The 15,039-nt window shown below is 34.8% G+C and overlaps 1 protein-coding gene across 1 annotated transcript in view; it reads right to left on the reverse strand.

Annotated features, from left to right (window-relative positions):
- Positions 1 to 15,039, reverse strand: part of tinc (tincar) — a 54,316-nt gene that overhangs the window by 16,674 nt on the left and 22,603 nt on the right. The window contains exons 5-7 of the mRNA XM_014433710.3: positions 8,137 to 8,297; positions 7,569 to 8,047; positions 6,424 to 6,595 (exon numbers count right to left, since the gene is read on the reverse strand). Coding sequence (XP_014289196.1) covers positions 6,424 to 6,595; positions 7,569 to 8,047; positions 8,137 to 8,297 — 812 coding nt within the window. The remainder of the gene's footprint in view (positions 1 to 6,423; positions 6,596 to 7,568; positions 8,048 to 8,136; positions 8,298 to 15,039) is intronic.

Genomic DNA, 15,039 nt, shown 5'->3' on the forward strand with positions numbered 1-15,039 from the left:
ATTGTGAATTTTAATTTTTCATGGTGGCTATTTAGTTCTTCCAGTAATCTATTTACATCGGTTTTCTTTAATATACAAAAAATATCATCTATGTATTTTAACATAATTTTTACTTGAATACCTGATTTTGAAAGTACATCTTTTATTAGATTATTCATGACCAGACCTGCAAATGATATTGATATGCATCCCCCATAGGAACTCCAAAAAGCTGGCTGTATAATTTACTGTATTTTCAATTATGATGGGAAGAGTTAAAATAGTTTTTTATGATATTTGAATCTGCTCAACATGGCCTTGGTTCAACATACCGCCATCTTGGTTTTTTGTATCACGAAGTTATTATAAACAATGAAACTTGGTTAGCTTGCTTTTTGGATAAACAAAACAAATGAATATTATAATGATACATAAAATAAAACATATCAAAACCCTTTATACATCAAAAATATACTATTTACTCAAAAAGAGCATATTACACTACTTACGATTAGATTGCATAATAAACTTTTAAAAATCTTTTTGAAGCAGAGTAAGGGTTGTTGAACGTGAGGATGGTGGACACAAATAAAATGTTTTTTACTGTTCTTACTTTTTTATTAGTAACATACAACGTTCTTACTGTAGTGAGAACAAACAACATAAGTACATAACAAATGCTTGACAACCTTCCAACTGACAACTGGCCGTTGGACCAAGTACATAATGGTTAGAGAACTACAATCGACATATTCACTGTTTGCCACAGAGCAACATGTATACAATACAACAATGGATTTTTACATCTCACTTTAACACACTCTTAAATATTAATTTTTCAACAAATTTAGTTTTACATAATTTTTGTTACAAAAACAGGATTAGCAGAATTTTCATTTTACATGCAATAACAACATAATTTTTAAATTACAATATTAGTTTTGTGCATAGAAAAAAACAATAAAAAACTTTTAAGTTACAATTTTTTGATTTTAATGTTTCACAATCACGTCTTTGAGTACTAAATTCAAACATCTCCAACTGGTCGTCTGTTCTTTTGTAGATGATTTGAACTTTTCATTTTTCGACTACATCTTTACTTTTCACAGTCAGAATTATAATATTCACCAGGTTTAACAGTATTCATTGGATCTGGGTTTCTTCTTCTTAGTACCAGTATATTTCTTACCTTTTTCTTCTAATATTTCTTTATCTTTGACACAAATTTCTGGGTCACCATCTAAAGCTTTTAATTGGTTTAACCTTTCTTCAATCTCACAAGGTTTCTCTTTTTGCTTCTCTTTGAAATATTGATGTTTCTTAGCCATTCCTTGCACAATTTCAGTATTTTCCTTTTCTCTAGAATCATGTGTGCATATGAATGATCCTTCAAGTCTGCTAGGATACCTCTTTACCTGTAGATTTTCTTCTGTTTCCAATCTCAAATTGTTTCAGTCTCCTTTATCAGTTTGTTCTTCCAGTTCTCTTTCATCTTTAGGTAAATTTTCATTATCCTCTTCTATAGCCTTTTCATTTTTTTACTTTCATTTCTTATTTGATTTCTGATACTCTAGTAGCATAAGCCTTAACATTTGCATCAATCTTTAACTACATAAAATCCCTCAGATCTTTTTCCAACTATTACAGTATCATTTTAGTTGACACTTGTCACTTTTAACTCAACCAAACATTTTGGCTGTCATGGATGCACAGTTTTTAGCCAGCCTCAGCATCAATAGGTTGTGCCTACGACAATACATTTAAGTTGTTGGTCATATGATTTGTGTAACCTGAGTCTAAGATGTTGATTTTTTTTTACATTTTTCAGTAAGGAAAGAAATTGTTGATCTTTTGTTTTTACAAAAGAAACAGTCCTTCTCTAGGTGGTTAGTTTTTTTACACACACCACAGAATTTTTTCTTGGTTGGGCAGTCTTTAGTCACATGTCCTTTTTTTATAACAACAAAAATATTTCCTCTTGTCAGTAGTTTTCCTATTTCTTTTTACATATGTTCTAAACGCAACTGGAATGTCTGCTTTCTTAGTAGCATTTGTAGAGCGTCTTTCTTCAGCAATCAGTCTTGTTAAATTTGAAAGCATTTTCCTGTCCGAGCCTGTGCTTTCCCAAAATATTTATACTTTTTAGGGAGTGTTGTTATTATTTTGGAAATGATCATATCATCTGGTATATCATTGCCTAATGATTTAAATCTAAATGCAAAATTATCGATAGAGCTTATGTGGCCAAGGCTACCTCTGTCTTAAATTTAAAATCATAGAATTCTTGCAAAAGTTCAAACTTTTGCTGAGAAACATCTCTCTCATATATGTCACATATTTTAGATTACATTTGACTTGCAGTAGTACAAGTCAAAATATGAATTAATGCTTTCTGAATCACTGTTGTTAATATTAACTTTTGGGCTTTAGCATCATTTAGTACATACACCTTATAGTCTTTACTTTGCTGGTCTCTGGGAGGCTCAAAATCTTTAGAAACAACCTCAAATAACCCATTGGCTTTTAAGAAGATGTTTACCTTGAATTTCCACATTTGGAAGTTCTCAGGTCCTGTGAGCTGCTCAATTCGATTCATTTCATTAAAGCTGTTGAAATCCATTTTATATTACTGCTTGCACTTAAATTTTTTACTTCACAAAGTACTTGAACACAAACAAACACTACCAAACTGTTTTTACCGTTCCTGCCATATATATAGCAAAATACTATTGATAAACAGGTAGTTGGATTATCTTAAATAATAACAATGGTTTTGTTTCATTTTACGATCCACACACACGGATTACACTGGTCATGGAGCAGAATATTCGCAAATGCATGGAGCACTTGCAAAGAGAACCGTGGTCTTGGCATTTCCAGATTTTCAGGAGCCATTTAACCTCAATATGGATGCCAGCATACGCAGTGAGTATACCCTAGAAGTAGTATTGTCGCAGGAAGGCAGAGGCAGATACCGCCAAATAGCATACGCCAGTAGATGTCTGAAGGAAGTGGAGCCTTGCTATAGTGCCCCAGAAAGGGAACTACTGGGGATTGTGTGGGCAGTAGACCACTTTAACGAGGAGGATAAAATTTACAGAGTGCTGAGAGATGCGTCCATAACTGGAAAGACCCATCATCTATACGTGGGAAACGTCGTAGTCTGGGATAAGATATGCAGATTATGGCAAACAGAACTGAGTGGAGTGGACCGATCATTTATCCGATGCACGCTACTGGTGGAGACCATTCAGAAAGTGGAACAGCAGAAGGAAATAACGCTAGTCAACTACCAAGGAAAAACCAATCACCGAGGACTGATTGAAATACTCCAACCATTATAGCGTAAACAATTTTGGTGGGGGTATGAAGCATACCATACAGAATACCTTCGGGAGTTGAGAAATTTGCCTTAGCACAAAGTAAGAACGGTATTCACCCCACACAAGGCAAGAAGAAACCCTAATAGCGGCAGTACTACATTCTGACCTGCAAGTGGATTCCTTCACGTAGAAAGGACATAAATGGATGACAGTTATCGATCTATTCAGCATGGTGGCCATAGTGTATCCAGTGCGGGATGGATCTACGGAGGCGGTGCTAACGGCTCGATGAACCTCGTTTAACTTTATGGAGTCCCTGATAGAATCTCATCCGATGATGGAAGGAAGTTTGATAATATGGCCATCTGGGAGGAAATGAGAATACTGGAGGTGAAATGGCACCTTAACACCCCGGTACACCAGAATCTTAATACGCCGAGGAGGAATAGAACACCATAGTACGCTCAGTAATCATTTAGGAGTATATCTAGAGGGTAAAGAGTTGGAACCTGACAAAGCAATGACCAGAGCATTCGTGGCCTACAATCACTTGATTCATACGGCCACAGGGTTTGGCCCATTCGAGATACTTTTTATGTTATTTACTTAATTACTTTTTGAATGTTATTTTTAAGTTTACAAGGAATGTTTGTAAACTGGTCGGGGAGAGGAGTTACAGTCAGATGGAGAGCCTTATCAGCTAATTGAGTTCCATATGGTTGGGACCCCCACTCCTGCTGAAACATATATAAGGTTCTCCTACAATAAAGCTCAGTATTGAAGTTGCCATAAAGTATCGTGTATCCAAAACCCTTTTTTCCTTTATTTAATATCTTTTTGATCTACAACACACTTAATTTTGATGAGAGTAGATATTTCCCCCATGTATCTTCTTTTTTTTAAAATTATAATAAAATTTATCCCTGGGGTTCCCAGAATGCGGCATAATTGAGGTAATACTCTATGAGGGTAAGGAAATCATTCTGGGATAATTCCATTTGACTTCCAAAGTAAAGAGTAACTCACTAGAAGATAGATAACTAAAGTGTAAAATAGAGAGGATTGACTGAGAGGAGAGGAGACATTCGTTGCAGACTGACATGCTAGACCACGTACTGACTTTGATGTACCAACAATCTTTGTCTCAAAATGTATGGTGTGGAAGTGTGCAGATTGCCTCGTGTGAGCTTAACATCGGTGGGGGTGTACTCATTCGGGGTATTTGCTTAAGTGAATCAAGTGCGTAGCCTTCGCCCACAAACTTAGAGCTCCTGAATATGAATAATCCCAACTTAGAATTGCACCATAACAGAATTAATAAATAAATAATTTCTAGTAATATAATTAATACTATACATTAATTCATTCTTAAGATAAATCCCTTTTTTATTATTATTTATGAACAGATTCCCCCTTGATGGGATCACTGCATCTTTTGATCTGAGTTGAACTAGTTAGAGAGAGACAATAAGCAGCATACATATCAGATATACACCTGGACGTTTCAGTTAACTGTGTGTGAAAGGGAAAAGCCAATTCGTTCTACTGCTAACACCCACTAAAACGAATAGTTGAAGAAACTAAACTGCTAGGTATGAAACAGACCTTAATAAGATATTATCTGTCAAGTTAGCATAAGTCTAGTACCAAACTGTCAAGAGAGATTAGAATATTGAATGAGACTATGAATTGGTGACTATGACAGCCAAAATGCAAGCAGTACACTGTATTAGCAACTAATGTGTGGCCCCACATTCACCTCCCACCAACACCATGTGACACAGATAGGAAGATAGTTGTGAAGATCACATCAACGACCTAGTCAACATCAAGTGACATCAAAGGATCCTTACTTTTGTTAATGACCAGTCAAGTGATTAATTGCTATTATCGGCTGTAAGATGAGGTGGTATGCTTCATTGTAAGTTAAGTTGCAATATTATTGAAAGAAAAAGTTTTTGAAAAACATAGTCACAGATGTTAGTCAACTGCCCTCATACTAAAAAATATTTATTTTTTTTAAAAGACTCAGTCTTTTATTTTACCTGTTATCGACACATGTGTATTGGCATTTTGACAACATATCAAAAAATATTTTTTCTTTAATTCACTGGGCTCCCTTGAGTTGATAAAGTACATAATTACATTTAGGGGTTGGGTGTAGATTGATTTCAATTATATTCATGTATACTGAAAATTCTGGTTTGAGACAGATTTGTTTAGTAGTTATAAAGAAACATCCATATGGTCTCAACACTTTTTTATTATCCTAACACTCCCACATTTCAAACATTCCGGCCATTTCCAAGGATATTATTACACTATCACAGCCAAATATTGGTAATCAACATAATTGCAGGTCATTTTGCCTTTGTCAATTATTTATCATTAGTCAATTTTCTATAAAACTTCTTAAATTATGAAAACATGCACTAATAAATTAATCTTCATCATAATGTGGTAAAACACTTCTGAATCTCAGAGTTACAATTATTACATTTCTTAGTTTATATTCTCTATTTCATTTACTCTATGATTGTAAACTAGTAAATGTAATAATAAAAAAGTGTTGTTTTAAAAAATAAAATTAATAATAAAAAATGGATGTTTGTTTTTTATAACTATTAATTTATATGGTATTTTTTGTGTAAAATTAAATTTATAATTTAGGTCAAGCCTGAGATTTTTTATCTTTTATTTTTTCATTTAGAACTATCATTACACTGAAAAGGTTTCTCGAACAGAAATACTAATTTTTCTCATATGTCAGCACACAGTTTTATAAACCAGTTAAAGAAGCTTCCATTATAACTTAGGCATATTTGTATATGAATATTATTTTGATTTTCTGGTAATTATAAAGTTTATGATTAATTTGTTTTATTTTCTGCAAACCCTGACTTTTTCATTCCTGTATGAAAAATTATAATTCAGTCTAATATTAAAAGTGATTGCTTAAATAAATAAAATTAAAAAAAAGAAACATAGATTCTATATTATAGCTAATCTCAATGAATTGTGATATATGATTGATGATACAACAATACATTTTTATGTAATGTATCTACTTATTAAGATAAGTAGGTTATAAGAAGATGACAAATTAAAGTACAACACTTACATAGCACTTTGGTCAAATGTAACTTTTGGTTTTTGAATGGCTTTTCTTTGCCAACTGATCTGGTCAGAAATTTCTGAATCAGGTGAATTTTTTGGTGACAATGGTTTTGGTCTCAGCCAATAAATTTGTTCCTCATCTTCAAATTGATCCTTATTATTGCCTGGATTCATTTCTAAAATGTAAGAACAATATAAAATATATGAATCTCAATTAATATTCATTTTTTTTTTTTTTACAACAAGCTAATAAAATTTATAAGGTAAGCGGTGTTCCCTATTTTTCTGGGAGCTAATATATTTTTAATAATGGGGTGCCTTCCATAACAAAGTTCCTTGGCTTATTTTGGTCAAATTGAAAATTTACCTGTTTCCATTATACCACTAACCATTTTTAGAATGACTCCCAAAGGGACTTGCAACCTTTATTGGAGGAAGATTCTACTATTTGATTTTAGGACATGTTTCTTTATTAAAACATTTTTAATCCATATAGACGAAGTTTCTATAAAACATTAAAAAAGAGAAATAATTATATCATGAAAACTAATACTTTTCACAGGTTGGAGAAAAGTGATAAAAAAGTGAATTGTGAAAAACAATGGCAAAAGTTAAAATGAATGCATCATTTGAGTAGGGTATAATCTCATCCTATGGTACTTTAGTTCTACAATAACCTCCAGAAATTATCAACTAAAAATATATATATGACAATCTCTCTTATTTATGAATACTAGAATCTCAAGAAACCTTGAACCGCTAAATACTGCGACAAAGCATGTCCTGATAAATAGTTCTAGACTCCCTAGAAAACAATTAATAATAATTATTGTTTAGAACAGGTTACCTCCATCCTTCATTTACAGTTGTCTGTCCATTGGAACAATCTCATTGAATAATGAACTAGTAGTTATCCATCGGCAAAGAGTTAAGGGAATGAATGAATGAACCACTTAAATCAACATTTAAAAAAAATTAATAAGTGGGATTCATTGTTTCATTAATTCCTCAATTATTTTTAGTAAAATTATAAATTAAAAATTATAGTTAAATAATTACTTAATCTAATAACACAGGATTTCAGTTTTTAAATAGGAATCCCTAATTGCAGTGAAATACATTATTTGGATAGGAATTAAATAATCTTACCTTGCATACGAGCTTTTCTTTCCATAGCAGTTTTATGTATGACATTAATTATTGTTTTCTTTGGTGAGGTATCACATACAGTATATGTTCTGCCACTCGCCACAACTAATAATGGTGCTGATGCTTCACATGATGATAATAGTTCTACATCAGTAAGGAGTTTTATAGATCTGGCAGATTTTACAGCTGCTTTGCCAACTGTTACTCGAAGTTTAAAAACCCAATTTTGTTTTATTGTCAAAATAAGCCATAATACCACCCAAATAAATAAATGGAAAACTGCAGCTATTACTGAAAACAGCACTAGACTGTCTAAGGTAGATTTATATATAACGGCCAAATCAACAAGTAAAGGACCTTCCACCACAGTTATGGCTAGAAGTACACACAGTGCTGCACAATGGGTGAGATAACCCCATTCTCTTCCTTCGACACTAATAACTTTGCATGCTTTTTCGTGACTCAAAAATGCACTGTACCTTAAAAGAAATTTATCAGTTGTTACAACTATAATTGCTAATAATAAAAAATTACTTTATGAATAATTAAACTAGTATAATTCAGTTACCTTCCATATCCATACAAATATAAAACCAGACTTGAAGACAAAACTAAGCATGAAGTAAGTATAAGTAGTGCTAAAGTCACACGAGAATTTAAAAGAAAAAAATGATTCCCAAATTTCAAAGGTAAAGTTTTTAATACTTCTGATGGTCCAACAACATGAACCTGGAAATCATAACATAAAAAATAAGTAATATATTTAATTGCTACAGATATATATATATATATTTTGGTTTGTTTCATATGAAATATCAGTAAAACAACTTTATGAAATCATAACATTTTTGTTCCAAATATTTACCCTCATTTTCTATACATTTTTCCCAAACATGTTATTAACTTTTCAATCCAAAAACTGAAAAATTAAGGGTTTTATGAAGAAATTAAGCCAGAAAATGTATTTTTGACCTGAGGATCATTTTCAAAACTTTTTCCTTTAAGGAAGTTGTCTAAATGTCTGAACAGATGGAAATATGTTGGAGATAAGTCTAGTGAATAAATAATTAAAATAAGTGTGGAAGGACTTCATAAACACAGCTTGTTTAGTTTCTTTATTGTCTATCGTGAAACATGAAGTCTTGTGTTGTTGTGTAAGAGTATAAGCCTCTTCTAATTAACCAATGCAGGTTGTTTTTGATGCATTATGTCAATATCAGTTCAGTACAATGTGGATGTGATGGTCTCACCTCTGGGTAAAAAGGAGAAATGAATTATTTCAGCTATTGACCACCACACAGAAACCAATAATTTTTTTGGATGTAAATTTGGTTTTGGAAAGCGTCCAGGTCTTTTTTCAATATTTAACCACAGACTTGACTGACACCTCTTGTCATATACAATCCACTTTTTGTCACTCATGATTATCCTACTGAGAAAAGATTCTTTTTTTTCCAAATCAGCAGTGAAACGCATGTCTGATAACACTTCAGCTGTTGCTGTTTGTTGTAATAAATAAAAAATATACTATAATTGTAATAAATCATTGCAATAAAAAAAGAAAACTACACATTTCTTTTTTTTTCGTAACTGCTATTTTCAAATGTAAAACTAGTTTCAATCGGGCTTTTGTCCAACTTTTAAGAGGTTTCTATTCAATGCTCATATTAGCTCTAATCTCCTTTGGACTAATAATGTTGGCAATCAGCCATATGTCACTTGAGATTGGACTTGTTTTAAGGCATCTTGTAGTTTCGTTTGGATTCTATTTCCTATTTCTCTTGAGATATCTTCCAGTTTGCAAATTGGTTTGTTAATAAGTTTTGAGGTATTTATTTAATAGAGGTATATTCTATTATTCAAGCTGCAAAATACTGAGCATGTTGATAGTGTAAATACTGGAGATAGAAGCCAGATTATTTTTAATATCCAAATATGTTTTATTAGACTCACGAAAAACAAGTTAACCATATCACTAGAAACAGAATCCCAAGAGATTTTTGATTCTTCGTAGCCCTCTTAAAATATATCTTATGCAGTACAAGAGTTCCCATCCAATGTATATCCTTTTCAACTTTGCCAATGGAAATAGTTACGCTAGGGCCATTGCCAGTCCCAAGCCTGGATAAAGGAGGAGGGTTAATTGATGGGCCGAAACCCCATGAATCGTAAAAATCACATTGTTACGAACACTCAACGAAGCCTTGGATGTAGGATTGATTCACGGCAACGACATAGACATCGGAAAAGGACACATAAAATCGGAACCTGGAACGTTCGTTCTTTATATAGAGCTGGAGCTCTTAAAGAGCTTACTGATGTGTTACAGAAGGCCTCTCTGAACATCTTGGCAATACAGGAGATGAGATGGACTGGAAAAGGTGATATAAAGAGCAAGAATTTCATAACGCTACATAGTGGAAGCAAAAATAGGCATGAATTTGGAGTTGCATTTATGGTCACGAATCAAATAAAATCCTCAATCCTCGACTTCCAACCAATTAACGAAAGGTTATACAAACTACGCATTAGTGGCCATTTCCGGAACATTAGTTTAATATGTGTGCATGCCCCTACAGAAGAGAAGAATGAAGAGGAGAAAGATATCTGTTGCCGTGAACGGGGCTTCGGGGTTTCTAAGCCCGACTAGGGGTTCCCCGTACAGGTATTATATTGAAATTTATTCATATATTAATGTATTTATTTAATGTATTTGTATTTATATATTTATATTTATTTATATTATGTATCTCTATCGGTTCCTGGTGGGAACCAACTGAAAAAGTATGCACTATATTTAATTCAAACACTAGACACCATCTGGACCCCCTCACCATGGTATGCTAGATATGAATATCATACCCCCTCGCCATGGTATGCTAGATATGAATATCATAATTAATCATTGGAGTTCCTTTCCAACGGTATCGTCTTCACCAATTTACTATGCTATTATATATGAGGTGGCATGCAGGGATTCTTAATTATAAAGTAAAGTCTTTGTTACATGTTTTATATTTACAATTATATACACATTACCAAGAATACTATTATGAGAGAGCATGGTAAACTTGTATCCTTATACTTTAATTATAAGAGAATGAATTGAGAAGTACCAGTTGGGATCTTTGATATTTATACTGACTCTAAGTTATTAATTCTATCCTTGCCATTCAAATTACAACAGAAAAAGTCTTACTTGTTTCGGTACATCGGTCGGCCTGGCGGTTGTCGCGGAAGAGAGTCCATATTCGTCCAGCTGCCGCTGCTGAATCCCCTTCTCTCTCAGACTGTCTTCCTCTGTGTCCAACTCCCAGACCCCCCTTCTGTACCAGACTCTCAGCCTGTTCTTCCGTCAGACTTCCTAAAAGACTCCGGCTGCATCCAAGACTGTCCTTCCGTCCTTCACAGAACTGTGTTCGACTGCCCTCATCTGTGTTCCTCCTGCCCTTTTTGTTTATTTTCTCTCCTCTCCTTCTGACTCCTCCTTCTTTTGATTTCTTCCTTTGATTGGTTCTTCTATTTTCAGAGGGGATGAGAAGGTCCAATGACCTTCGACGAAAGTCGGTCTTTTTCCTACCTTTCATCTTTAAAGGTTTCTTCTTTGAAGAAAGCCGGCTTCTGGCGGCTTACTGTATTTTCCTAGGTTTTTAGAGAGGCCCCTTGTGAGATAAGGGGTGTTTATCTGTTTTCAATTAAGGCGGCTTTTTCTCTTTGCCATTTGCTGTACTTTCCCCGAGATGTCTAAACTGGCCACGTGCAAGATACGGGCTGTTTATTTGTTTATCTCTGCCTACACGGTCAATCGTCCCCAGAGGGTGCATACCCTCTGTTATCTATATACCTCTGTACATTTCTTTAGATATGTGCCTAGGTCCGGCGGTATCTTTGGCATGCCGACAAAAGAAATTATTTTAAGTTAAAAAATTCCAGCTGGTGCCTCTCATACATATCACTATATAGATGCATATAATACTTTTCCCAGTTACGATATGAAAATTATGTTGGGAGACTTTAATGCACAGGTTAGTAAGGAGATGAGACCCACCATAAGAGTTCATAGCTTACACCGTAGAACTAATGACAACGGATACAGAATGGTAAGCTTTGTAACATTAAAATTCATGGCTTTTATGAGCACTATGTTCCCTCATAAAAATGTCCATAAAGAAACATAGCACATTCTGCACCACAGCAAGTCAAATTAATCATCTGCTGCTATTTTCCAAAAACTTCAATTGTATAAATGATGTTCAATTACCGCAGTCTGATCAAAATCTGCTGTGAATTTGAATTTTTATAGAAAATACTGGTTCTGGATTATAATGAAGTGGACTATATTTAGTTGTTTGAACAAAATGAGACAAGGTTATAATGGTGTGCCTCTATTCTGCATGATTTAGACAATAGATGTATGGTTTGACCAAAAAAGGTTACAATGATAATATTAGTTAGGTTAATTAGAATAATTTTGATTATGGAATACATTAATAAATAATATTAAAATATACTTTGATGGTTGGCTACTGATGTGAAGCTTCTGAAGATCTTGGAGGTTATCTCTTGTTCTGTTTTCAGTTTTTTCATCTTGTCCCTGTTCCCTGCCTGGCTGTGTTGATCAAACTATTTACTCATCCTGAGTGATAGCTGACTACCAGCAAAATGTAATTGCCCTAGGTAGACTGTGTTCATTTGTCTGTGTTACCTCTTCACTGTTTCAAGGGGTACTAGTCCTCACTCACACTGTCGGTATCTAACTACTTCTTTTTCTCCCACTAGATGGCAGCATTTTGAGCTGACCTTGAGTATGTTTTACAGGGTTCAGTAAACAAACCGCCCACATAAATTAAGCTGAGCTAATTTACAATAACAAAGTTGGGAACAGGCAATTAGGATATGGATGTACATTACATTACATGGTTAAGATAGAGGAATACTGATTTGTTTAGAATTGAATGAAACTTTGTTGTGCATAATCACCTAGTAATAGTTCTAATTGTAATGATTAGTTAGTATTTTTACAATACAAATACTAAAGAAGTAAACAATTTAAATTCAAATCTCCCGCCATAGGTCACGTGACCAGTGGTTAAGGTAGGGTCGAGGCTAGGATCCAAAGTCCAAAAAGGCTCATTGCCCTGCGCCAGAATCGGTCTTTTATCCCTACTTTTATATAAGATAAATACCAAGACAAATGCTAAAGTCAACCAAGAGCTACAGTCCGTTGAAAACCTGTGGTCATTTGTCAGGTTTTCTATGCTTTGGTAATGCATGTAATGATGTTATAATTAAGGGTCGTGCAATGGACAGGGCTTCTAGAAGATCTGAGTCTTCATCTAGTTGAATCTGATCTGCATGGCAGGTTTGAGTTCCTAAAACTCCGGCTGATGATTTCGTGCCACCTACCAAGTTAATTCCCACCTCATATGCCATAGAAGGCAGTGGTGAAGGATCCTTGATAGAAATAGTGCTCATTCTAAAGTAGATGAAGCTTAGTTTCACATTGTTGCAAGGTCCTGGATCTCGGACATTAGAAGATGTTTGTAAGTGCATACATTTTTTATCAGGAGTGATTTTAAGGATCGGAGGTGGTGTTGTTGGAATTTCTGAAGATTCTGTGCTAATTACAGAAGGCAGAGTAAAATTATCAAAATCGTCTCTGCTAAGATCAGATTGAAACTCAATTTCATTCTGAAATGCTAACACATTGTCTGCCTGTAGTTTACCCTCAGAGCTGATAGGCTTCAATTCTGGTTGTATATACCAGAGTATGCTGAGTATTTGAGAATGGAGTCACTTGATTTCTGATTCCAATTCCTCCATTTAACAAGGAATGCCTTGCAGTTTGTTGCCATTGATGATTCCTGTTATTGGCAAGCTCAGAACAGGTACCTGCGCCCGCAGCTGTGACTTGTGGCAAACCCATTTGCTCATTTTGTTGCAATGTGTCTTGTTGAGAATATGCAAGTGGTAAAGTATTCACCTAAGGAGTACTTGGCGCTGTAAGTGGTCTTGGTGAAACAGTTGAAGTTTCCTGAGGATGTGTGTGTACAGCTGAGTCACAATGAGGTGTGGTCGTTAACATTGCCAGTTTTGGAGACATCTGGGGTCTGGAAGACATCTGAGATGAAAACAGCAGTAAAGGTGCTCTATACTGGTAACTGATGCCTTGGTAATGATTTTTTGAATGTAGGGCCAGTGTATCATTGGCTACCTCAACATCAATAGGCCTAAAGAAGCTTTGCTGAATACTCTGCTATGCTTCTATTGTCTCAGGATGTGATTGCACATAGGAGCTGGTTTGAGATGAAGTCTTGGGACCAACTGGTATCCGTTAACTCTCAGCAGAATATTGCTTGTGATAAGAGAGTCTTGGCTTATATTGTTGATGAATGGTGCTAGTACTATAGCCTCCATAATTTTCTGAGGAACTAGTATACAGCCTGCTTTGAGAGTGATGTTGCTGATTTACTTTATACATAGTTCCTATGCTATGATGCCTTTTGTTAAACTAGGATTCGTCAAACCTTGTTTTCCATCTCTGACTTTTTTGATTACCTGGTTTCTAGTGCTGAGGATTGTTCTTTGATTGAAGATTCCTTGACTGTTGAATTCCAGGATGGAGCTGAACAAATGATGTAAGATTGTATAGATGATATGATGTTAACACGGATCATTACCTCATTATGATGAAACTCCACCAAAGAATAAAATACACGGCAAAGAAACAACAAATCTGATAGGAGCAGTGGAACAGAAGGCTTAAAGACAGAAGAAATAAAAACTAAGTTTCCTGAGAAGTTTCATGAGATAGTCATAAGCGGCATAGTTGGTGAAGCTATGGCAACAAGTGAAAGCAGGTGGAGGTGTATCAAGGTAGGATTGGCTCAGACTGTAAAAGAGGTGTGGAGAAAAAAAAAGGACATCCTCATAACTATTGGTTTGATGAAGAATATGTACAGGCAATCTAGAAACGGAATGAAAAAAAATTACTGTGGATTAGTTGAAAGACATGGCTCAGATACAAGGAGTATAAAGATGCCAGGATGCACATGAAGAGATTGATTAGAAGCAAGAAGAGGGAAGCATTAAGGAAGCAGATTGAGGGAATTGAAACTTAAGAAGTAGAATTGAGTCCAGCAAGTTTTACAAAATGGTGAATAGCATTAAGTGTGAACCGATTCAGAGAGCCAACATAATCAAAGACGACCATAGCAACTTGAGTGAGTACGCGCTGGGTGCGGTGTTGTCTCAAGAGGGTGATGGAGGAGATCGCCCAGTTGCATACGCCAGTAGAGCGGAATGAGAGTTCTTGGGAATAGTGTGGGCTGTTGACCACTTTAGGCCCTATGTGTTTGGAAGAAGGTTTAGAGTACACACTGACCATAAGCCCTTGCAATGGGTGGGAAAGTTGAAAGAGTCTTCAGCCAGGATTACGCGTTGGAAGGAGCTTCTTGGACAGTATAATATA

The sequence above is a fragment of the Halyomorpha halys genome, unplaced genomic scaffold (genome assembly GCF_000696795.3).
Source record: "Halyomorpha halys isolate HHAL.00 unplaced genomic scaffold, Hhal_1.1 Scaffold1247.1, whole genome shotgun sequence".
Taxonomy (NCBI): Eukaryota; Metazoa; Arthropoda; class Insecta; order Hemiptera; family Pentatomidae; genus Halyomorpha; species Halyomorpha halys.